Source organism: Lynx canadensis, chromosome A1 (assembly GCF_007474595.2).
Source record: "Lynx canadensis isolate LIC74 chromosome A1, mLynCan4.pri.v2, whole genome shotgun sequence".
NCBI lineage: Eukaryota > Metazoa > Chordata > Mammalia > Carnivora > Felidae > Lynx > Lynx canadensis.
Genome location: NC_044303.2, coordinates 119,023,110 through 119,049,642, shown reverse-complemented (window position 1 = coordinate 119,049,642; position 26,533 = coordinate 119,023,110). Strand labels below are relative to the sequence as shown.

At 40.1% G+C, this 26,533-nt stretch overlaps 1 protein-coding gene across 1 annotated transcript in view; it reads left to right on the top strand.

Moving 5' to 3' along the window:
- The window catches only part of NR3C1 (nuclear receptor subfamily 3 group C member 1), a 116,661-nt gene extending 90,536 nt beyond the window's left edge, over nt 1-26,125 (top strand). The window contains 9 exon segments of the mRNA XM_030320559.1: nt 1,714-1,830; nt 6,449-6,475; nt 6,478-6,570; nt 6,573-6,725; nt 7,725-7,843; nt 7,845-7,870; nt 11,763-11,893; nt 21,256-21,413; nt 21,966-26,125. Coding sequence (XP_030176419.1) covers nt 1,714-1,830; nt 6,449-6,475; nt 6,478-6,570; nt 6,573-6,725; nt 7,725-7,843; nt 7,845-7,870; nt 11,763-11,893; nt 21,256-21,413; nt 21,966-22,118 — 977 coding nt within the window. The 3' untranslated portion in view covers nt 22,119-26,125.
- The last annotated feature ends 408 nt before the right edge of the window (nt 26,126-26,533 follow it).

The following is a 26,533-nucleotide window of genomic DNA, read 5'->3' as shown; positions in this document are numbered from 1 at the left end:
GAGTTTTTTTAAGTCTGTATTCTGGGAGTCACTTCTCTACATACAGAAGAAAACTTTGGGTAGCTTCATGTCTTTTCATGTATACTAGTTCAGTGATGTCCCCCCTTCCACCAAGTCCCTTTTACTTATATCCCCTGTACACAAAAGTACATGTAATCTTTGTTGGTGGGTCATAATGATGATAGGCATCCATTACCTTTAATGTCCCATAGACCAAGCATTATGTTTTATGTACATCATACCATTGAATTAAGGGCTCTGTGAGCTCTTAAATGCTGTTCTGATCCTATTTGATCAAGGAAACTGAGGCTGAGAGTTCAAGTGGTAGAGCTGGGATTCCAGGGGCGGTGACAGCTGGTATAAGACATTGGGCATTGGGGAGCGGAGCAGCTCTGGAACAAAGCTCAACTGTAGGCCATCGGTCAGCCCGGTGGCCTACTCCTCACAAAGAACTGAACCTGATATAGTTAACCATCTACTCAAAATGCACGCCTCATAGCACTGAGATTTATCCTCTTATGAAGAAGGGAATATGGTTTGTTTCCATCCAAGTAGTAGGCAGTCCTGTGCAGAAGGGATCTTTTCCCAGAAATCAGAACAAGATACATTCAACCTAGTGAGCTGATGATTTTTCTCTTTTCTCTGAATGCGATTTCTGTTTGAGAAGAGAAATGCCCTGTTGTGGTCCTGTGCATAGCCACAGTGGTGTTGTGCAGGAGGTTCTTTTCAGTTTCTGCCGGGCCAGCAGATCCTGCGATATTTTCTTTGACACTCAATAGCCAGATTAAGAGAAAACTACAAGAATGCGCTTTTTGGGGTGGGTAAGGGTATCAGTCTTTCCATTTTAGTTTTTTTTTGCCAGGTGAAAACTGCACTTTGTACCTCTTACCACGCATTATTAAATACTAGGTGCCAGAAGATTGTATGGACAGTGACAGTCTAATATTTGGAGTCGGTGGTGGATTTAAACACTTACATTCTACAGTGCATGTGACGTAATGAACAAATATCTGTGAGATCTATATACGGTAGTTAGTTTGCCAGGTGTGTGATTTCCCTAACTAGTTGTTGGCAGTCTTAACATTCAAGATGAAGTTTGTTCCTTGTCACTTAGACTTGAAGGGGGAGCACGCTCCATTTGCATATGGTGGCATAATGTTGAGGGAAAGTCATTTTCCGTGTGGGGTTCTTTGAGTATTTGAAAGCAGTTTCCTCTTTGTTTAACCTTCCTTAGCATTAAGTCAGAAGTCATAATGAATAGTGACTTCAGACATCCTCTCTGTCAAACTGTACTTTAAACAGTTTTCTCCTGTAATGCAGAACAGGGTTACCTTGGAGGAGGGTTAGTGACTGGAAAGGGCCTAGAAGACTACTGGTGGGTACTGTTCTTCTGACCAGAGAGCCGATTACATGGCGGTGTTCAGTTTGTGAAAACATAGGAGATGCTGCACTTAACAATCTGTGCATGTTTCTCTAATGGATACTGCAGTATTTTTCATGAACTATGTTTATTTGTTGAGCGGAAATAAGAAAGAGACATTTTTAAGGTGACCTCACAACTCTGTAATGGGAGTGGAAGCAAGTACATCTTTCTTCATCACTGCCTGTGGTCCCTGCCCGTGGTCAGCCCAAAACAAAAGGGCAATGAGTCTCACCATAAAAAGATCCCTTATAACCTGGGAAATTTTAACAGTGCCTTTGTTTTCTGTCTAGGACAACACAATTATCTTTGTGCTGGAAGAAATGATTGTATCATTGATAAGATTCGAAGAAAAAACTGTCCAGCATGCCGCTATCGAAAATGTCTTCAGGCTGGAATGAACCTGGAAGGTAATGTAAACGCCTGAAAGGAAATGTCTCTGCATCATATAAAAATTCGTCATTTTCCTTTTAAGATATAAGTGAGCAAAGTAATAATTTAGTCGTTGCAATATATATGTGCTTGGCTAACATCATTTTATATTACTGCTTTATTAAGTAGGATTTTTGTGAATATTTCATATTCCACTTGAGTTTTTTCCCAGCTCGTACTACACACAGGGAATTCATTATAGCCAGACTGTCCACTGAGCAAGTAAATTAGGTAAAAAAATGAAACTTAAACACGTGAAGCAACATTACTTACAGCTTTCTCTCCTCCCTTTCTTCGGCCTCAAAACTGTTCCCTAGAGTTGAAAATGTTTCTCTGTCAGATGTACTTACGTGTGCGTTTTGTATCATTTACCTTTTACTTGGCTCTATAGCTAGACAGATGCAGGTAGATGATAAACCTGCCTGGGCTGAGGGAAACTCCTCAAGGAGGTGTTGGATGGGTTTTGTTTGTTTTGTTTTTCAAGTAAAGAAGAAACCCGAAGGGGCGCCTGGGTGGCGCAGTCGGTTAAGCGTCCGACTTCAGCCAGGTCACGATCTCGCGGTCCGTGAGTTCGAGCCCCGCGTCGGGCTCTGGGCTGATGGCTCAGAGCCTGGAGCCTGTTTCCGATTCTGTGTCTCCCTCTCTCTCTGCCCCTCCCCCGTTCATGCTCTGTCTCTCTCTGTCCCAAAAATAAATAAACGTTGAAAAAAAAAAATTAAAAAAAAAAAAAAAAAAAAAAAAAGAAGAAACCCGAAGCTAGTTGTAAGTTTGAGTTTCATAGCCCTGTTTATATAAAGTTGTATGATTAACATTGGTCTCAGCATTTGAAAACTTCCCTTTGAAAAATGTTTGGAATTCTCCCTTTAGTTGACAGGGCAAACTCCATGAAGGTAGTGGTGGTGCCAGAATCACACATGTGCTTCGTATTTGCTGTGACAGTAGCACTTTCCTGCTCAAACCTGCCAAGGAGGCAGGCGGTGCACATCAGTCAAATAAAGTGGTGCCTGTTTTAAGGAGTCACTGTCGACTTAGATTGCAGAGTCCATCACAAAATGGTGTGGCACACTACAGAAGGAACTGGAGCAGGAGCAAGAGGAGGGTCACCTCCTTCTGTCCTGGAAAGCTGAGAACGGTTCCTTGGAAGAAGCAAGATTCAATCTAGAAAAGCTGAGTTAGAAGCAGTTATGTAAAACCAAAGTGGGACACAATCAGATTCACATTTAGAAAGACTGATCTCAGAGAGAGAGGGACCCAATTGAATGACTGTAGAAGTAATCAAATAACACACTGCGATGTTGGAGGGAGAACAGCAAGTATGTGGCTCTTTTGGTAAAAGAGGGACTGACCATTGGCACGATCTGCACAAGCCATTGTGTGCACCTGTTTTTAAATATGAAGTAGATTCATGGGTATGGCTATGAAGAGTCTAAATTCCTCAACTCACATACACAGCATCATCTTCACTTTTTCATAGCACTTCAGTAGCAAAAAAGATGAAATTCGTAAATGTAACTTAATACCAGAAGTGGTGTATTTGGTACTGTTGTTCCTATACAAGTAATCTCAAGATTTGCTATAAAGCAGGCCTTCTTCAGTGCTTAAAGTTCCTGGCATTTGAGTACAGATAAGTTTTTAAGGGTAATCCTTAATGTTTTCTTAACTTCATTTTAAAGTATATCGTAATCATTCCAAATATAGTGTCTTTTTTTTTTTTTTTAAGTTTATCCATTTTGAAAGCTAGTGTGACCAGGGAAAGGGTAGACAGAGAGGGACAGGAATCCCAAGCAGGCTCCACAGAGCCTATGCGGAGCCCCACATGGGCTCGATCCCCACTAATCCGAGATCATGACCTGAGCCAAAACCAAGAGTCAGACGCTCAACTGAGCCACCCAGGCGCCCTAGTTTTATTTTTGGGTATGAAGAGTCAGGTGGAACTTTAACAGGCAAGGAGGTTTGTGACATTATCAGATTTCATACCTTTTTTTTTTTTTTTTTTTTTTTTGAGAGAGAGCACATGTGAGAAAATCGTAAGCAGGCTCTACACTTAGCGTGGGGCTCAATTCATGATGTGAGCGAAAATCAAGAGTTTGGATGCTTCACCAGCTGAGCCACCCACATGTTCCCAAACTTAAAACTTAAGCTAAGTTTTCAACTGTCACAGACTTCTGAACACTTCTGTAGAGATCAGAAATTGACTGATAATCTATATATTCCAAGGAGTCAAACTTTATTATATAGAGTAGAAATCTTAGCGAAGTGCTTGACAATAGTGGTTGCTTAACTAATTCAATTAACAACTTCTTGCTAAAGTCCTATGAAAACATATTAGCACGCATTCTTGCTCTAGTCAATATTTTGAGCTTTATTCAAAAGCCTTAGTTCTCTCATTTAGGGCAATAGCTAAACAGTAAGAAATTATCAACTGAGCACAGAAGATTTTTAAAAATCCACCAGTTTGTCACTGTCCTTTCTCCTGTTCTCCGGAGTGTAGGTTCTGAGCCGTGGTTAATTGAGGTCTTCAGCTTATTGTTTCAGTGTGATTTGGGAAAGGATGTTCTCTGTCATTATCTTCTCAATGGAGTACTTGCCAGGATTTTGAAATGTGGGTTTCCTAAACCTTTGGTTGTTTCACGTGTTTCCTTATGTATTGTAGCACTTGCTTTTTTAAACTGTACTGCTCCTCTGTGTACTTTTACTGTCTACATTGAGAATACTCTAAAGCCATATTCTGCCACCAGTTGAGGTAATGATAGTCCTTCCGTAGCACTTGGTGTGTGCCACCACCTGTTCTAAGCATTGTACGTGTCTTAACTGATTTAATTCTCAACCACCCTCAGAGCAAGGTACCAATATTACCCTCATCTTGTAGAAGAGGAAAACTAAGGCCCAGGGAGTAACTGTGAGATCCCAGGATACTGCATGGCAGAGCAGGGTTTAAACTCAGCCATGATTGTTTCAGATTTATGCTGTTTACTACTACACCATAGTGTGTTTCACAGAGCGTGGTAAAATAAGAATGGACCTGTCACCAATCCCTTCTCTGTTTTGAGATGTGACACAAAAATTTCTAATTTCTCACTAGCATATTCAACACAATGCACAATAATGAGACCATTCTATCATTTTAAGGGCAAAGAATCTACTAATTATTTCAAAAGGTGATTAGTATTTACTTTTCTCTGAGCAAAAATGTTTTGTATCCCTGATAAGTAAGGCAGGTACATTTCTTCTTTCATATGAATTATATTCATTGCCCTTCCTTGGATCTCTGAGACCTTCCTGTTGAACAATACTGTGTTCCCTTCAGCAGCAGGTGCACCAAAAAAGAAATTCTTATTTGTTACTAAAACACGTAATTTCATACAACACGTAAGTTTAAGAGTACGTATATGTTTACTAAATAATCTATGGAATCCATATTGTAATTTGATTGCACTATTCCAGACTAAGTCAAAGATGGAAAGATATCTTTACTTTGTATATACTTTGTATATGATATCAAAGTAGATGCTTTATCAGGTCATCAATATAAATCTCTTACAAAAGGGAAATCCCCCCCTGCTAATTTATGTAAAGAAATATAAAGTTCTTTTCTTCATCTCCCAGATGTTTTTAGACCTAAGCAGTATCCATCATATAATGTACAAACCAGACTTTTCTGCTATTGAATTAATAGTGCTTCTAGCATATGATCTGCAGGTCATCTTAATACTATCTTGAGAGAAGGGAATTTATGCTAGGTTTTAGTATGCCTGTCTTCATTATGTATACCATCATGTAGATGAAACTTTAGCCACAGTTTCTAGTCTGCTGGTAGGAACTTAGGATTTTTCTTTCAACTGCTGGTAAAAGTATTTGCCTTATTAAACTGATGAGAATTTCCACTTAGGAGTGAGAGTGAGAAATTAATTCATATAAGAATCTATGTAAGTGATTTGTTTTAGATTGTTTTCACATAACATTGAAAGACACTTAATATGATGTTTATTTATTTTTGGAGAGAGACAGAGACAGAATGCCAGTGGGTTAGGTGGCAGAGAGAGGGAGACACAGAATCCAAAGCAAGCTCCAGGCTCTGAGCTGTCAGCACAGAGCCCGGCGCAGGGCTCAAACTCACAAGCTGGGAGATCATGACCTGAACCAAAGTCGGACGCTCAACCAACTGAACCACCCAGGCGCCCCAATTTTTAATTTTTTTTAATGTTTGTTTATTTTTGAGAGAGAGAGGGAGACACAGAGTGTGAGTGGGGGAGGGGCAGAGAGAGAGGGAGACACAGAATCCGTTTCAGGCTCCGAGCTGTCAGCACAGAGCCAGACGTGGGGCTCAAACTCACAAACTGCAAGATCATGACCTGAGCCGAAGTCAGATGCTCAACCGACTGAGCCACCCAGGCACCCCAAAGACACTTAATTTGTATCCGGTATGACGTGGCTTCATATACAAATGGGTTCCTCTTGACTCTGCTTTTTCCCCTTCTGTTTCACTTTATAATTGCTGAATAGTTTCAGAAATTAAAACACTTCTTGAATAAACTCTGTCACCCAGACCTTCCCAGTAAAACTCACTCTGTGTATGTATTTTTTAAACACCCACAGCTCGAAAAACAAAGAAAAAGATAAAAGGAATCAGCAGGCCACCCCAGGAGTGTCCCAAGAAAACTTCTGAAACCCTGCTAACAAAACGGTAGTTCCTGCAACATTACCACAGCTCACCCCTACCTGGTGTCCCTGCTGGAGGTCATCGAACCCGAGGTGTTATACGCAGGGTATGATAGCTCAATGCCAGATTCGACTTGGCGGATCATGACCACACTCAACATGTTAGGCGGGAGGCAAGTGATTGCAGCAGTGAAATGGGCCAAGGCGATACCAGGTAAGATGCAGGGGAGGACACAGCTAAGGTATAAAGCTTTGCATGGTCTTAAACAGACGCAGCGCTCTGGCTGTTTGTCAGCCAGCTCCCACTGTGCGTCCTGCTTTCTCTTCCTCAGTTCTGGGGCCTAACAAGGGGAGAGGCTGGAAAAGCTGGGAGTGGAGAGTTTATAATAAAACTTGTATGCTCCTCCCAGCTTCTTCACACTGTTGCTCAGAGCAGTTTCAAGCAGGATGGTGTAATATCAGAACTAGGGGCACAGGACTTACTCAGAAATTCCTTTTACACCCAGGTCTAGTGGGGGGGAAAATGCGTACTTGTAAGAACTCAGTTGCTTTTCCTTCAGTGTGTCACTTTAAAAAATCAGGTTATTTGTAAAATCTGTAAAAATCCGGTGTCGTGACCCTTTCTCAAGGTAAAGTAGAATGATTTTTAACTCTTAACTATGTAACATATGTTGAATGTAAATCTTCATTAGTCTCATTTTTAGGATCATATGAGATAAAAGTCCCCCTATGGGAACTTGATGTAGATGGGACATAAGAGGTCAACATTAGTGTCAGCCCAGACTTTACAGCTAGAGGAGAATCAATAAGCTTATGTTCACACAGAAAAGAGACAGGACAAGAATGAAGTCACCTGACCTCCGTCATCTCTACTCTGTCAAGAGGGAAAGAGGTGTTACTGTCAGGGGGAATTTTTAAAATTAAATTCCTTGACTGTGTAACGTACCAAGTCAGAACTCTGGGCTTTCTGTTTTACTATTTAGTTCATATTGTTTAAATAGGGAAAAAGTGACAGTAAGTTATATTGTACCGGATGCTGTTAAAAAGCACCAAAGGCTTTGGTCTTGACATGTTGGATGACAAAGGAGAACTGTGCCCCCTTGGTGTTACTTCATTTCCTCTGTCTCTTAGGGGTTCTGGTCTGTGGCAGTTCCCAAAGAGATGATCTTCAGCACCGAGTGTTTCCTCATAACCTTTACTTCTCTTAATTCAGGATTCAGGAACTTACACCTGGATGACCAAATGACCCTACTGCAATATTCATGGATGTTCCTCATGGCATTTGCCCTGGGGTGGAGATCATATAGACAATCAAGTGCAAGCATGCTGTGTTTTTGCTCCTGATCTGGTTATTAATGAGTAAGTTATTTGGAGAGTCTGTCTGTTTTGTGTTTTTTTTGTGTTTTTTTTTGTTTTTTATTCCCGCTGATGTTTTCCTGATGGATTGCTATCATGATCATGAGAACTGAATCCATTCTATCAGGTTTCTTGGAACAGGGCACACTTGAAAGAGAGTGGTTTATCAGTACATTTGGCAGACCAGATGTACATGGGGCAGGACACATGTAAGGGTACTTTTGAATACAGTGAGCATTTCTGGGGTCAGTTGATCTCACATTCAATAGGAACGACTATAGATGAGGACATCTGGCCGAGGAGGTGGGAGGTACAGACCCAGAGGCAAGGCCTACTCCATGTTTATGACTTGTAGGATTTGATAAATCAGCCAACTATGCTTTTCTAGGTCTATGCTTCTATCTGTGAACTATTTCGGGTGTCTGTTCTGTTGACCTCATTGCAGTTTTTCCTGACTAGTTTTCCTGCCTCTGATGTGCCCTCCATCATGTTCTGATTTTTTTCTTCCTACGGTACAGGTTTGATCACATCACATACTTCCGCAACACCCAGATGTCCTCCCTGCCCACGCCATGCATGTTCAGCATGGTTACTGGCTTTCCAGAACCTGGCTTCTTTCTCTCACTGTTTCTCTTCATTGACACGGCATCCCCACTCAGATGACCTGTTCCTCAAGCATACCCTTAACTCATGATGTTCTTAGCACCTTATAAGACCTCTGTGCTATATATCCTAGTTCTTATCACTGTCCACCTTGTAGTACAATTTTTGTGCCTACAGCTTCTCTCTTTTATGAGAATGAAAACAGGGAGTTCTCCCACACATACCTATGGTCAGAGCAGAGTAAGAAATGAAGATTTCTTTAATTGTGAGCTCTGGGTGCTTTTGACCAGGGGTCAGACGAATCAATGTAAACCTTAAACCCTGTTATTAGAATAATCCCATTGCACCCTATATGAGTCAACCCATCGTGAGCAATTTGTGTTAAGAACTGGATGCCATATTAAAATTAGGAGTGACAACTTTAAATATGTCCAGGAGGGCAAGGAGAATGGAAATTGACATTGGTCAGTGAACAGGGAGGGTATGGAGGAGGGCAGCCTACAGACATACTGTTTTGCTTATGGGTGTGCCAGGCACAGAAATAATGGGTAGGAGCTCAAGAAAAACATCTATTTGAGCAGTACTCAGTGGGAGAGCCTGCCTTACAATGTGGTGAGCTCACATTATTTTAAGTGTTTTAGAGGAGACTGGATAACACTAGCTTCAGGTAGTTTTGAAGATATTCTTGGGCGTTGTGACAGAAATCTCTAAAGCAGAGATTTCACGTTTCTGCCGTCAGGCTAGCTAGGTGCATAGAAAACCAGTCTAGAAATCCTGGCTGAAATGAATCCTGAGTTAAAGTTGGTGTTCTTTCTCTATTGGTGATACTTATTTTCCAGCACAGTATTCTCTCAGTGATAGGAGTCCTTACCAAGTGCCAGACTCTCTTTTAGGAGCTTGAGCTGTAATAGCACAATAGATGTGGCACCTGCTCACATTCCAATGGGGAAAATGAAATAGATAACCAAAATTACTTTAGAGAACCATGGTCTAAAAGTGTGCCTGGGCAAAGGGAGCAGTGACAGGCACCTGCTACTTTAGATTTAGGGACCGTAGAAGACCAGTCCAGGGAGTGGGCATCACACAGTACAGAAGCACAGGGTGTGTGAAAGGTGGGGCCCTGCAGACAGAAGAAGTGAGGGCAAAGGCTGGAAATACCATATGAGGCTTGTAGGCCATGAAACAGAGTTTAGATGTTATTCTAGGAGAAGCCGCGGCCAGTGGAGGCTTTCAAACAGGATAACATGGTGGAGGATGGATGAGAGGGAACACCACTGACTCCTCCTTCCTAATAAGCCTGGGACAGAGTAGCTGAGAACAAGACAGACAAGCTTTCCCAACCTGTATTGCTTATATCCTCCATACAGGTAACTACCAAATAAAATAATTTCAGATTGGGATAGTTTATACTGGAGGGGTCTATTTCAGATAAAGTGGCTAATGGCTTCTGGGAGGAAGTGTAATTAGAGGTGAGTTAAACCTAAAGGGGAAGGACAAGGCTTCACACTGAGAAGCAACAGGACAGGAGGCATGGGGAATGTACATGCAGTGACCCGCCTCTTCGTATTCCCAGAAGGGGCCAGATGTCCCCTCCCCGGGCCCTATCAGACCTGGACAGACCCACACTCCTAGGAATCTGTGTCAGAGAAGGACGTCACCTTCAATTGCCAGCAAGAGGGCTGTTCAAACTCCTGTATCCCAGTGGAACAGGGTTTTGGTTGTTTGATCAGATATTTAATTAGCAAATGAATACATGAAATCTTGTGAGTTAACGCAGACACCAAAACTCCCTGAGTACTGGTTGCACATTTCGGAATCCAACCACAGTTACTTAAAAACATCATGTTGGCAACATTTGCTATTTACGGTCCCTTCCCAAAAAAAGTAATTTGAACTCATAGTATTGGGCTTAAAACTGTGAACTGAGACTTCTATGAAACACCAACTTATCCTTCTATTTTAGGAAATTAATTCAGGGTTTTTATGTGGGGGGCACTCAAAGTTAGAGGTAAGCAGTCACAGCATAACCTGAAGAGTGCCACACGCATTTGTTACACGAGGTGGGAATTGCAGACTTATTCTCAGGGTTCTGCCATGCTGGAGGACAGACAGCAGACGGGAAGAGTGGTTTTGTAGAGGGCATTCTTACTATTCCCCATTCTGGGGTCTGTGCTGCTCTGTTCCCTCTGCCCGCTGGTTTCCATCCTGGTGCATCGTCTGACAGGCACAATTTGAAGGTACACTTCACCCCAAATCTGCCCGTGTAGCTATCACGTAGCCTCACCATTGTTTTTAGGGCTTACTGTTGTAAAAAATAGTTTCTAACAGCCTACTGAATTATTTTATGCTTAATTCCTGTTGGGAGATTGGGAAGGTACCTCTTTGGGAAGAGAAGATTTTAAATTTGAAGAGTCCTGTGAGCTCCTGTGTCATCACTGTCACAGCATACCGTTCCTGTCAGAATTATTTTATCCTATAAAGAAACAAACTATCTTCAGTAGAAAAAAATAGTGACCTTTTTTTAATCTAAATCCAAGATCACTCTCTGTCAGAAACAAACAAACAAAAATCTTGAGGTACTGTAAAAACCATGAACCAAGCACAGTTTCAGGCTCTTAGTGTCATTAAAGTAGTTAAGAAACTTCAGGGACGCCTGGGTGGCTCAGTCAGTCAGGTGTCTGACTCTTGATTTCGGCTCAGGTCATGATCTCAGGGTTGTGGGTTGGAGCTATACTGCAGAGCTTGCTTGAGATTGTCTCTCTCAAAATAAGTTTTTTTAAAAAAACAAAAAAAGTTAAGAAACTTCAGAAATCCCAGAGTTGAGTTCTAGTGTACTTCTGACCCTCTGCAAAACTATAAACAGAATCACACATAACTGTTTGCAGGATGTGATGCTGTGAAAAAAAAAAACTTTTTGATTGTGAATGGGTAAGACCTAAAACTGCCTTGTGTAACTGGCCTGAATGCAAATGCTGCCATAAAACTTTGGATTAAAAGAAACATTGAATTAAAGGAGCAACTGGTAAAGTTCTGCATGAATCAATTCTAAACACTTAGTAAGTGGCATGCACAACAGAAGAATAATTTCTCCAGTGTAAACATAGATTGTTCCGCAGTCTCTTTAGGTGCTGTCGTGGTTCTTAACTGTAGGGAATTAGCATTAATAGCAACAGTTAGCTTTTCCTTTTTAAGTTCATAGTTTTTCAAAATAAAAACAAAGAAGTCTACCTTCGGGCAGGGGAACAAGCACTGTTTCTTTCCTAACTCAAACACTGATATTTGTCTTTCACAGGCATAGAATGACTCTACCCTGCATGTATGAACAATGTAAACATATGCTGTATGTTTCCTCTGAGTTACACAGGCTTCAGGTATCTTATGAAGAGTATCTCTGTATGAAAACCTTACTGCTTCTCTCTTCAGGTTGGTAGAACACCTATTTGCGTCTAAAATTCACTTCTAAGTATGTCAAAAATAGGAAATATAGAAACAAAGGTTTGTTTGTGTACATAGCACCAAGTCCACGGTTATTTCCCACTACTCAAATAGTTGAGCCTGTTCATAAATGTAAAATTTTATAAAGGCCCAGCCAGTGATGCTAAGATTAGGAAGACAGTTGGGTACCGTTGGGAAACAGAGAAGTACATGAGCTACGCAGGAGCCTCTGTGGGTCTGGAATGTGTACACACCTCCTTCCCCGGGGGAAACAGGGAGAAACAAAGCCAGCTAGAATGATTTTAGTTTCTGTGCTCTGTTGTAACCTGGTCAACTTAGTTACCCAAGGAATACTCCTGTGTCTAAGAAATTGAGACAAAAGTACATCGCGCTTACCGTTAGAACATCCCATGATGCAGCACGGTTGCCAGGCTGTTGGACAGAGGTGTTCTATCTGGAAAACAGCAGCAAGAGTTTATGAAACCGTCTTCAAAGTTTAGATAAAGTTACTGGTATGTCAACTTGAGTGAGACTACTTTTGACTGGCGAAGGCACTACTCAGTAAACCTAGAAAGCTTGTGAAAAATACAACGTATCTGATTTGTAAAAAGGTGGCATTTTCAACAACCAGTAGAAGGTGTGTGAATAGTTGGAATAGGCTAAAATTGTATGATACCAATGAAAATCCCATATGAAGGTAGTGTTTATAAAATACTAAGTTGATGACTGAACCCTTCTTTCATATACAAATAAAGTTGCAGGGTTTCAAAAAGTCTTTCCATGAGTAATTCTGGTTTCAAAGCTGCCAAGTAACTCGAAGTGATGGATGTTGCATGTGACTGTATCTGTTTCAGCTTTTCCAAGACACCTCTATCATTAATGCTTTCATACTACCTTGTTCTACAGAAAGTTCTTTTATATTATTAATATTTAAATCCATTAACATTTTAGTCAAGACAGGAATTTTCCACAACTCATTTGCTAGAGACTTTTTGACGTTACCTAATGCAGCACATGTGTTAAAGAAATGAGCTTGACGTTATTTCAATAAACTGTTGAAGTTCTGATCATAATTCCAGGTACAGATCAGCACCAAACACTAAGCAATCCTATTTGTAAACACTGGTGATTTAAGTTTTATACATATCAGATTCTTCATTGCAGAGAATACAAAAAGTAAACTGAACTAGTACATATCACTGGTCCTTTTTTTTTCAATTTTTAAAAAATGTGTATTTTGACAGAGCGTGCAAAGTGAGGAGGGAACAGAGGGAAGGAATCCAAAGCACGTTCCACGCTATCAGCCCAGAGCCTGACACAGGGCTTGATCCCATGAACCTTGAGATCATGACACTAAACCGACTGAACCACCCAGGCGCCTTACACTGGTTCTTTTTTAAAAAAGGAATAGAATCACAAGGAATAAAATAGATACCATAAGATACAGTCAGACTTCTAGCCTATCAGAATACCAGAAGAGGCACCCTAACCTCCCACTGAAAATGCTAGACTAAAAGCAGGAAAAACTAAGTGCAGGCAGGAACCCAAAGAAGTCAGCCGTACTAAGAGGGTATATTTAATAAGTTTAAAGACAGGGGTTGGAAACCTAAGTGAAATTTTTTAAATAAGGGATGTCTGTAAAAGCAGATCAGACCCATTTGGAGAGAGAAGAAATTAGCCAGAATACAAGTTTTTAAATGCATAGATATGTATATGTGTGTATCACGTGCATAAGTAACAAGAGGCATGACTGAGGGAGGAGGGCTGAAAGAGTGCTTTAATGAACATAAAAATCATTTCTACAGTAAAGCAGACTGAGAGTAAATGAAATGTGTATCCTGACACATGGGTGACCATTCATGGTATGCCAGTTGACAAAAGCTCTGGTGGCACATAATCACCAGAGATCCAAAATGAAAGGGAGTGAGAATAGGGAAGGGAACTATGCAAAGAATGGCTGAAAACTCTCCTGCCCTATCCAGGCAGTTCAATGAATTCTACCTAATATACAAGTAAAATCCAACTGACTGAAAAAAACCCTCAAAGGAGAAGCAACTTAATAACCTATGTAGCAGGAGTGAAGACAATGGAAGGATTTTTTTCGTAATGCTAAGGAAAAAATATTGAAAAACGAAGGTGGACTTCCATTCATCTCTGACAAGTAAACAGCTTGGACACTGCCATTCCCATCTTCAACAGTAAGAAGCTGAACTAAAAATCAGTTAACTTTTCTTGGAGCCATCAATGAATTGAGGTCACAAGGCAAATGACCATGTCAAAATCTGTAGAGACAGACAGATATAGAGAAGCACAGCCATGATCAGCTTACTGGGAAAAGAAACTTCTAGAGCCAGTACCTGGTTAGGAATACTTGTAATTTTGATGAATTGCTGGAGACCTAGGGAGAGCTTGCGAATTAAAAACTAAGGGGGTTGCCTCCCCACACTTTTTGGGGGTTTACCTGCATAAGCCCCACCAGGTTTTCACAGTGAAGATCAGAGAAAAGATCCCCTCTGTTTGTTGCCCTCTGAGGGAAGCCTCTGTAAAAGAAATTTATCTGACCTGAGGAAAAGGGGAAATAGGTCAGGGCAGCCCCCTTTTCCTTCCTGTATCTCTGGCAAGGGAAACAGGAATATAAGGAGGTTGTGGTTCGGAAACACTTCTAAAGTTCAGGACAAAACAGATTTAATCAAAAAGGATCAGACACCCCACATCACCAATACCTTACCACCATATCAGTAGGGCTCCACTGGATTAGAACTGTAGAACACAGCCATCTGAGAAGGAGTTCTTAGGGAAACCCGAAGACAAGAGGGGAAAAACAAGGAAACAGGTTTAGTTTCCATTAAACACCTATGGCTAGCATGAAACACAGCTCAGCTCCTAGCCAGATGAACATCAAACCTCATGCTAAAAGCATAATTACCTCAGTTCTGACAACAGCAAAAAAAAAAAAAAAGCAAGCTAAAAGGCAAGAAAAAATAGTCTGAAGAGTCAAGCTTCGCATCCAGCTCAGCCATGACACAGATGTTGTCATTATCAGAGAATTTAAGATAACAATGATTAATATATGGTAAGGGCTGTAATGGAAAAAGTTAGCAACATGTGACAACACCTGGGTAATGTAAGCAGAGAAGTGGAAACGCTAGGAAAGAAACAAAAGTATTATATGATGGAGATATTATAAAGATGAGAATTACTGTAATGGAATGGGATATTTAGCTCATCAGTAAACCGGAAGTGGCAAACTCCCAAACTCAAATGCAAAGAGAAGAGTGAAAAAAAACATGCAACAGAGTATTCAAGAACTGTGGGGGGACCATAACAACATGTGTAACATACAAGTAATGGGGATATCCAAAGTAAAAGAAAGGAATTGAAGAAATATATGAAGTGATAACGACTGAGAAATTTCCAAAATTAATGACAAACACCAAAACATGGACCCAGGAAACTCCCAAACTCCAAGAAAGATAAATACCACAACATCTACATCTAGACATGTTTTACTCAAAATGCAGAAAACCAAATCAAGAAGAAATCTTGAAAGAAGCCCGAGGAGGAAAAAAAGCAGCTTACCCACAGAGGCGCCATGCAAGCAGGAAGGGAGTCGAGTGAAATATTTAGTGCTTAAAAAAGTAAAAATCCTGTTTCCGATTCTGTGTCTCCCTCTCTCTCTGCCCCTCCCCCGTTCATGCTCTGTCTCTCTCTGTCCCAAAATAAATAAACGTTGAAAAAAAAAAAGGGGCGCCTGGGTGGCGCAGTCGGTTAAGCGTCCGACTTCAGCCAGGTCACGATCTCGCGGTTCGTGAGTTCGAGCCCCGCGTCAGGCTCTGGGCTGATGGCTCGGAGCCTGGAGCCTGTTTCCGATTCTGTGTCTCCCTCTCTCTCTGCCCCTCCCCCGTTCATGCTCTGTCTCTCTCTGTCCCAAAATAAATAAACGTTGAAAAAAAAAAAAATTTAAAAAAAAAAAAAGTAAAAATCTAGAATTATATATCCAGGGAAATTACCCTTCCAAATTGAGAGCGAAACAGCGAGTCTCAAACGAAAACCAACAATTAGTCACTAGAACACCTGCCTTGCATAAAACATTTAAGGCAGTTCTTCAGAGGAATTGAAAATGACACAGTCCAGAAACATGGATCTCCATAAAGGAAAGAAGAGCATCAGAGAAGGAAGCAACGAAGATAAGATTTCCTTTTTCTTCTTCGCTGATGTAACTTAACACAACTGTGGAGTAATTACAGCAACCGAGCACGGGATGGGTGTAAGGTATACTGGTGAAATGAATGGCAGCAGGGTTCAAACCAGTGGGAGGGAGGGGCTAGGAATACTGCTGGCAGGTACCTGCCCTCCCTATCGAGTACAATATTGTGATGTAAAGGAGATGTAGATTGGTCGTCTATGTATAGGGGGAAGGGTAGGGCAACCACTGAAAAGTTTTTTGGTGGTTGGTTTTTTTTTTTTTTTTAATTATTTTCAGACAGCACAAATGAGGGAAGGGCAGAGAGAGGAGAGAAAGAATCCCAAGCAGGCTCTGTGCTGTCAGCGCAGAGCCTGGCACGGGGCTCAAACTTACGAACCATGACCTGAGCCGAAATCCAGAGTCAGACGCTTCACCGACTGAGCCACCCAGGTGCCCCTGAAAACAGCTTTTAAAAATGAGCATTAATTGATAAGAAAGAATATAGAATCATATGAAATATTCAGTGAAAACCAGAGAAAGTAGAAAAAAAAGGGAAGCTTACAAAAGAAAAAAAGAACAAGTGCACTGAGTAGAAAATGGTTACAAACAGGGTAGCTATTAATCCAAACATCACCTTACATTTCAATAGTCTAAATGTACCAATAATCTATTTTTTAAAGGAAAGTTTGCCATCATAGATCCTGAATGAAGTAATTAAAGGATATACTTAGGATAAGTGAAAGTAATCCCATCTCTAAGAAGGAAAAAAGAACAAAGAAAGTGGAAAATATGTAGATACATTTAAGCTAACATTTACTGTATAAAATAACAGCAATTTGGAGGGTTTAAAAAACAGAACCAAAGGACACAATAATTACATATAAACAAGAAGGGGAGTTTGATAAGAATGAGTGTTTACATTTCAGTAATGATGGCTAAAGACGGAAAAACTACACAAAGGACCAAAGCCCTGAGTCGCAGGGTGGCAGCAGCTGAGGAAAACATGGGAAGGAAAAGCAATACAAAAAAATGGAATGGGCACGGGGGGGGGGGGGGAGCATAAACTAAAGCATGGTAAGGGAAAGTAACAAATCGTACAAATAAATGTATTAGCAATTTCGTTACATCGAGGGGATAAAAGCTACAAGGCTCCAAGGTGAAAAGACACACAAAAAAGTGCAAGGCTGGATTAAAAAAATAATAATCCAATGTTAGGCTGTTTACATGAGAGTATCTGAATAAAGATACTGAGTGGCTGAAATACAAGGCCATCTAGCCTATGCATAGAGTAACCTGGTGATGGCAAAGTTGTGCAGGACAGTGTCAGATGGTAAATGTTTTCAGCTTTGCCTACACTCCCTGTCATAGCTAATCAGCCCTGCTCCCTGCAGCATGAACAGGGTCCTCAACAATGTAAGGAGAGAAGGCAGGGCTGTGTGCCAATAAAACTTTATTTACAAACACAGACTGCTGGTCATGGTTTGCTGACCACTGCTTAAACTAAAAGGAATTGGTAGCAGCTACATTGCTATCAGCACAGACTTTAAAGCAGAAAGAAAAACAGTTCTTTATGTAAAGATACTCTTTAAATAAAACATTTTATTTATCAGGAAAGTAATTCTAAATATATGGCCCAACCACATAAAGCAAAAAGACAGAGCTACAAAGATAATTAGGGGTAATTTGAGATGGATGAGATCTTTTAAACATAAGCAGTGAATAGGGCTCCACCCACAATTACTTTTAGAATTTGGGTAACATGCAGGAGAAAGTTAAAGATAAGCAATCAATGAAAATATTAAATTTCAATATTTAAAAAATTAGCAATAATTAGGTTATGTGTAATATATTGACGTAGGCCCTTTTAACATGGTAGGCTCTTACCACTCCTGTTTAAGTAGCCTTTGTTTTCACAGTAATACAGACATCTTAGAAGTACCAAGTAGTGCTTTCTAGAATCAGAATGTTTTCGTATGTGTTCTTTGGCCTAACCCTAATCAAAATCCAGGGAGAGTGATATAGCACATTAACAAAAGAAAGGTAAAAAATCATATAATAATCCAACAGATGCAGAAAAAGCACTGACAAAATTCAATGTCTATTTATGAAAAAAACTTTTAAAATTAGGATAGAGGGAATATGTCTCAAAATAAAGGCTATATATGACACATCCACAGCTAACGTCATAGTCAGTAGTGAAAAAGCTACAAACTTGTCCTTCATGATCAGGAGTAACACAAGGATATCCACTATCATCGCTTTTATTCAACACACTATTGAGGTTCTGGCCAGAGCAATTAGACAAGAAATAAAAGGCTTCCAAATCTAAAAGGACTAAATAAAACACTCACTGCAGATGACATGATTTTATATATAGAAAACCTTAAAGATTCCACAAAAGGACTGTTAGAATTAATAAACAAATTTAGTAAAGTTGCAGGATACAAAATCACTATTTAAAATCTGTTGCAGTTCTAGATACCAGTAACAAGCTAGCAGAAAAATTAATAAATGTATCCAAGGAGGCAAAAGACCTGTACATTGAAAACTGTAAGACACGGGTGAAAGAAATTAAAGAAGACATAAATAAAAGATACTCCATACTCATGGACTGGAAGAATATCGTTAGAATTTCCATATTACCAAAAGCAATCTACAGATTCACTGTAATCACTGTTAAAATTTCAATGGCATTTTTCACAGAACAAATAATCCTAAATTCTGTACAGAACTATAAAAGACCCAGAATAACCAAAGAAATCTAGAGAATGGGGCACAAACCTGGAGGCATCAAACTCCCTGGCTTAAAACTCTATTACAAAGCTGTAGTCCTGTAAACAACATGGTATGGGCAAGAAAAGAGACACATAGATGAATGAGAGATAGGAGAGCATTAATTTATGACGGAGCCAAAAAACATATAATGGAGAAAGAACAGTCTCCAGTAAACAACCCTGAGAAAACTGGACAGACATATGCAAAAAACTGGACCATTATCCCACACCATACAAAGGAATTAACCCCAAAATGAATCAAAGACTTGAACGTAAGACCTGAAACCATAGAAATCCTAGAAGAAAACATAAGCAGTTAGCACCCTGACATCAGTCTTGGAGGGGATTTTCTTAATCTGGCACCAAAAGCAAAAGCAAGAAAAGTAAAAATAAAAATGGCAGCATGTCTAACTATAAAACTATGCACAGAAGGAAACGATCAAATGAAAAAGCAACCTACAGAATGAGAGAAAATACTTGCAAGTTGTCTGGCCAACAGGCACATCAAAAGGTGCTTGTCATCACAAATCAACAGGGAAATGCACATCAAAACCACATGAGAGATCACCTCATCTTTGTTAGAATGTCTGTTGTCAAAAAGACAGGAAATAAAGGGCTCCTGGTTGGCTCAGGCGGTAAAGCATCTAACTTCAGCTCCCGTCATGATCTCACAGTTCGTGGGTTCGAGTCCCACGTCTAGCTCTGTGCTGACAGCTCAGAGTCTGGAACCTGCTTCAGATTCTGTGGCTCCCTCTCTCTGCCCCTCCCCTGCTCATGCTTTGTCTTTCTCTCTCTCAAAAATAAACAAACATTAAAAAATATGTAATAATAAAAAACAAGACAAGTGTTGACAAGGATGTGGAAAAGAGGCAACCCTGTGCACGGCTGGTAGGAGTGCAAACTGGTGCGGCCACTGTGGAAAAAAGCATGGCGATTCCTCAGAAAATTAAAAATAGAACTAGTACATTACCCTGCAATTCCACTTCTGGGTTTTTGTCCACAGAAAATGAAAACACGACATAAAAAAAATGTATGTAGCCCCATAGTCATTGCATAATTATTTACAATAGCCAAGATGTGGAAGCAACCTAAGTGTCCATTTATGGATGGATGAATAAAGAAGTCGTGGTGTGTATATATTCAATGGGATATTATTCCACCATTAAAGATCGTGAAATCTTGCCACTTGCAACAACATGGATCAACCTAGAGGGCATTAGTCAGACCGAGAAAGACAAGTACAAATAAACATGTAATCTCACTTCTCTGTGGAATGTGGAAACCCAACAAGAACAAGCTCATTACACAGCGAACACAGACTAGTGTCTCAGAGGTGGGAGAGTGGGGAGTGGGAGAAATGGGTAAAGGAGGTTAAAAAGTACAAACTGCCAGGTATAAAATGAGTAAGTCATGTGGATCTCATGTACAGCACGGTGGTTATCGTTATTCATACTATATTATATATCTGAAAGTTGCAGAGAGTAAATTTTACAAGTTTTCATCACAAACGAAAACAATGGTAACATATGGTGATGGATGTTAACTATAGATTTATTGTGATCATTTTGCAATATATACAAATATTTCATCATTATGTTGTACAACCTGAAACTAATATGTCAATTATATCTAAATTTGTAAACCAATTTTAAACAGTTCAGTGAGAACGAGTAGGAAACACAGCTCAGGCAGGTTATACTCAAATCCACAGGGCAAGTAAAAATTAAAACTTCTTGCTCCTAAAGCCACTGCTCTTCCTGAATTCCAGCATTTTCTAAGATACCAGCAACAATGAAGTTAAGTTTGGGAAACAACACACCCCGCTCCCTAGAAAGTGCTTAATTTTGGCTCTGAAACATCCTGAAATCCAGAAATCTCCTTAACTTTGTATTAACCTTTAGGTTTGCCTCAATGTTGACCAAATCCTTTTTTCCCTAACCATTCACACAGAACCAGAGTTCCTAGGTGCACACTTTAAGAAAATTGAGCAGTGTACAAAAGTCTGTCTCTACAAGATTAATGGAAAGCATGATTAACCTTCTGTTCACAGTCCTTCCTACTAGTAACATTTTGAAGAGTAATATAAAACAACTGATTTTATAGCATCCGTGACATATTTTCTAAGTGCCTAAGGGAAGGCAGATACCTGCTCCCCAGTAAGGCTTATAACTCCAGGTTAAATCCTCCAATTTTCTATTATCCCCTAACCTCTCTTGGCCACACTCTCGTGATCCTGTGAAATGCTTGTAATTACATGGAATACATTCAGAGTGTATATACAATGTATGTCATGTCAAGAAGCGTGCTATTAATCATAAAAGGCCCTGCTGGCACCTATGGCAGAGTCACCGTAAGAAAATTCTTTATGTGACAACATCTTTACCTTTTAGTTCCTAAGGAAGGTTTGAAGAGCCAAGAGCTATTTGATGAAATTAGAATGACCTACATCAAAGAGCTAGGAAAAGCCATTGTCAAGAGGGAAGGAAACTCCAGTCAGAACTGGCAGCGGTTTTATCAACTGACAAAACTCTTGGACTCCATGCATGATGTAAGTGTCAAACTGAAATCCAGATATCCGAAACATTTTCTGGGACTTCTGATTAGTGTATGTAATTATACGCCAATTGTTTTTGTTTTTGTTTTTGTTCTTTCTGTTGGTGGATTTGGTGGATGGTTTGAGTTCACGTTGTGACAGCTTCACTTTGGCACACATCTCCTCATGCCAGTTATGAAATATTTCATCTAGTCACGTGCATAGAACAGCATGATGCCAGTACAGAATGGCACTATTCTTTTAAGTCAAATTCTCTTCTATATGACTAATCAATTAAACCAGCATGTGTCCTTCACATGTCACGGTGCTGTGTGGGTCACGGTGATGCGCTGAAGACCGTATGATTCTAGATACAGTTTTAAAGACCCCAAAATGTCTTTGGTAACCTGAATGCTCACTTTATCCAACTGAACTTCTGTATCTGGCGGATTCCAGCAAAGACAGGTATACTCTAGGTCAGATATGTTTTTTAAAATTAGAAGCCAACAAGCATGAGATCTTGCTAGTAATGTTGAAGAATAACTGTTAATCTATTTTCTCTTGCAGGTGGTTGAAAATCTCCTTAACTTTTGCTTCCAAACATTTTTGAATAAGACCATGAGTATTGAATTCCCAGAGATGTTAGCTGAAATCATCACCAATCAGATACCAAAATATTCAAGTGGAAATATCAAAAAACTTCTGTTTCATCAAAAGTGACTGCCTTAATAAGAAAGGTTGCCTTAAAGAAAGTTGAATTTATAGCTTTTGTTGTACAAACTATCAATTTGTCCTGTAGCAGTTTTGCTGTTTTATTTTTTTCTCTTTTGTTTTCGTCTGGTCCTTGGTTTTGTTCTGTTTTGTTTTAAATACGCACTACATGTGGTTTATAGAGGGGCCAAGACTTGGCAACAGAGGCCCTTGGCCATCACTCTTCAGTGGGGGCCAAGTAGAGAGTGATGGTTGGTGGGTCCCGGGAATCAGCAGCGGTCGCAGTGGGGGAGCCCCCACCTGCCAGAGAAGGACAGCGCCTAAACCGCCAGTGCCCGAAGTCTGCGTGACAAACTTTCTGCTCATACTTTTCACAGTTGGCTGGACAAAATTTCCTAGATTTTTTGTTGGTGTATTTTCCCTTGTATAGTTAGGATAGCATTTTTGATTTATGCATGGAAACCTGAAAACAAGTTTACAAGTGTCTATCAGAAAAGGGAAGCTGTGCCTTTTATAGCTATTACTGTCTGGTTTTAACAATTTCCTTTATATCCAGTGAACTACGCTTGCTCATTTTTTCTTACATAATTTTGTATTCAAGTTATTGTACAGCTGTTTAAGATGGGCAGCTAGTTCATAGCTTTCCAAAATAAACTCTAAACATTAATCATCTGTGTGAAAATGGGTTGGTGCTTCTAACCTGATGGCACTTAGCTATCAGAAGACCACAAAAATTGACCTATCTCCAGTATTCTCGTCAAAAAAAAAGCTCATTTTGTATATATCTGCTTCAGTGGAGAATTATATATAGTTGTGCAAATTAACCATCCTAACTGGCGTAGAGCACCTAGTCCGGTGACCCTGCTCCGTAAACCGTGGATGATGGTTGCAAAAGAAATTAAAAACAAACAAACACGGAAAACTACCAAGAGGCCCTGTTTGTACTTAATGGCCTGTCTCTGCAATGGTTAGATGGCAAGAAAGTCGGTAAACTGTCTTTCAGGACCTTCGCTGTAGTTTGTATACCTGCTTAAAAGTGATGATTCCAAAGAACCAGCTGAGACACAACTGAGAGATTGGAATCAGACCAAGTATTTCCGGTCACTAAACTTCACCCCCAAAATAATCTCCAACGTGGAAAAAGTAGCCAGACACCCATTTTCACATTCCCATCCGTCACCAATTGGTCTACCTTTCCTGGCGGCACAGGAAGTTCAGCTACTGACTTTTGTGATTTAGGACTGTCTGTCAGACTTCCATGTTCTTGCAACTCCACATGCCTCACATCCCTCCGTGGTGCCATAGAGTTTAACACAAGTCTTGTGAACTTCTCCTCCTCGCTGTTGAGAAAGATCATTTTAAACAAAGTAGGAGCTGTAGTAGCCCTTTCTGTGTGCACCTTACCAACTTTCTGTAAACTCAACTTCTATTTACTAAGCCACAAGAAAGCTGATTTCTATTCAAGTGGCCAAATTATTTGTGTAATAGAAAACTGAAAATCTAATATTAAACATACGAAACTTCTAATATATTTTATATTAGTTATAGTTTCAGATATATATCATATTGGTATTCACTAATCTGGGAAGGAAGGGCTACTGCAGCTTTACATGCAATTTATTAAATGATTGTAAAATAGCTTGTATAGTGTAAAATAAGAACGATTTTTAGATGAGATTGTTTTATCACGACATGCTATATATTTTTTGTAGGGGTCAAAGAAATGTCGACGGATAACCTATATGATTTCTAGTGTGGGTGAGCATTCATCCAGGCAAGCAGTGGTCTCAGAAACCAAACGGGTTTGCTCTAGGGGAAGAGGGGGATGGAAACTGGCCTTGTGTGCGGGGGAGGCGGCTGAGGCTCCCTCCCATTCGGATCCTCTGCCTCCCGCAACCACCGCCCTTCTCATTCCAGCAGGGAGCCTGTCGGTCAGTGCCGGTTCGGTTTGCCGAGTCTCCCCTGGCGGGCAGGCGTGCGAGGCGAACGGGACAAGAAAGGTGGTGCCCGCGCGAGTCCGAGCACCACGTGATCGCACGGTTCCTTTCCCAGACAGCCTCTCCAGCGGTGTCATCAACACAGAGGCCTCAGAAGTTTGGCAATAATATGCGTAGAGGTACCAGCAATATGTAAATAGTGCAGAATCTCCTAGGTTGCCAAATAATACACTAATTCCTTTCTATCCTACAAGAGTTCATTTCCAAACAGAATGAGTACACGTCTGTGTTTTCTTTGAATGCTTTTTTGAATGTTACTTGTTATTTTTCAGTATTTGGAGAATTATTTAATAAACAAGTGTAATCATTTGCTTTTTGAATGCTCTCTAAAAGGGAATGTTCCTTTTGTAATGGTATACATTGAGCTCAGAGTATTTTAAGATGGTTTGTAACCCAGATGGATGTGAAATTTTTGGTGCCTAATACCGCTTGGATATTATTATCAATGACAGTGTTAAGTTTCAAAAAGAGCTTATGAAAGGTAAATTATTCATATAATATAGAATATTATATGGTTAAAACCAGAAAGCACATCACACATTAATCTTATTCAGTCCCGATCTCGGTTCTCAAAAAATAGAACTCAGTGAAAAAAAAGGTATGTACACTTTGTGAAAAGAAAATCAACTGACATCCGTGGAAGTAGGAGGCTGTACCTTAAATGGAAAAGAAGTTGTGCCCTTTTAGAGTAAGTGGGAAAGAAGAAGGTTATCTTAACTACCTTTGAGTACAATTAACAATTTAAGGGAGAAAAGATACGGTGCTATTTGAAAGCAACTTCATTTTCTGTGTATGTGGTATCTTGCCATCCCAGATTAAGTTTGTACTAACTTCAGTGAGAACTGGCCACCGCAGATCCTGAAAAGTATTTTTCATTAGCGGTAGAAAAATAGGACCTTCTCAGTGTTTTAAGGCCTTGCCGTGGGAGACCTTACAAGTAGCCTGTGGGTTACATATAGCCAACTGTCTAAAACTAGGAGAAGGGAACCTAAAAGATCATCTACCTTCTCCTGGAGAGAAAAAGAAATGGACACACCAGTGGGAAGACCGACATGATCAGGGTCTGTGAAGAGCTTGATAATTAGCATCAGAGAGCTCGGGATGTGCATGCAAAGGAAAGCCAGCCTCATTTCAGAACTGGTGGGTGGGAGGGGAGGGGCAATTCCGATTTTACTTCTGTATAATTTTACTATTATTGATAAGCCTTATCTTCGTTTCGTGTCAAAACCCCTAAACCACATCACTGTGGAATGAACAGATTACTATACTCTGATCTGTCGAAATTCAAGAACCATGGCAGCCCTCAGTGAGATTTCAGTCTTGGCCCGTCGCCGTCAAGGCTGTAGCAGTAAATGAATGTGTTTTCATGTGCCTGGTTTGAGAGTTGGATGGGAGAATAGGAGTGTAAGCAGGATGCTTAACCACTTTGAATGCAAGTTTCATCATTTTCCAGACTATGATCAGTCAGCCTGGTCCCCCAGGGATTAGTGACCAGGTTTTCAGGAAAGGATTAGCTTCTCTCTAGAAAATGCTGAAAGAAGGATTCTATTTTCTGATGAAAGGCTGTATGAAAAATACCCTCCTCCAATAACTGCTTAACTACATATAGATTCAAGTGTGTCAATATCTATTTTGTATATTAAACAAATGCTATATAATGGGGACAAATCTATATTATACTGTGTATGGCATTAAGAAGCTTTTTCATTATTTTTTATCACAGTAATTTTAAAAATGTGTAAAAATTAAACCAGTGACTCCTGTTTAAAATAAAAGTTGTAGTTTTTTATTCATGCTGAATAATCTGTAGTAAAGAAAAAAAATGTCTTTTTACCTACACAGTGAAATGTCAGACTGTAAATCTTGTGTGGAAATGTTTAACTTTTATTTTTCATTTAAATTTGCTGTTCTGGTATTACCAAACCACACATTGTATGGAATTGGCAGTAATGTTAGTTAGCCCATTTACAGCAATGCCAATATGGAGAAACATTCATAATAAAAAACCTGCTTTTTCATTATGTGACTCCAATATGCATTTGTAGAACTCATGCACTCCCAGTTTTTCCTTTTTTTTTTTTTCTCCTTCCTCTACAGAAGGTAGCGTCAATCACGTCAGGAAACTAGGACGCTGAAGTGGGCATTTACAGGTCCAGTGTGGCCCTGTCTGCATGCAATCATGGCATTAAGTCCAAAGGGAGCTTAACCCTGGCGCCAACGACTATCACACTCGTGCCTCAAATGGTCCTACACCCATTACTGCAAAAGGGTGCTAAGGCAAGGAAGAACCCACGCCTGAGGTTTCGTGGTCTAGAACAGTCTTCCTCAGGAAAAGCAATGTTTTGTGGAAACCAAGTTATCTAGTCAAAATTCTTGCCTTACGTATTTTCAAACCAATTCTTTCTCCCAGAAAGGGCATAAATACTT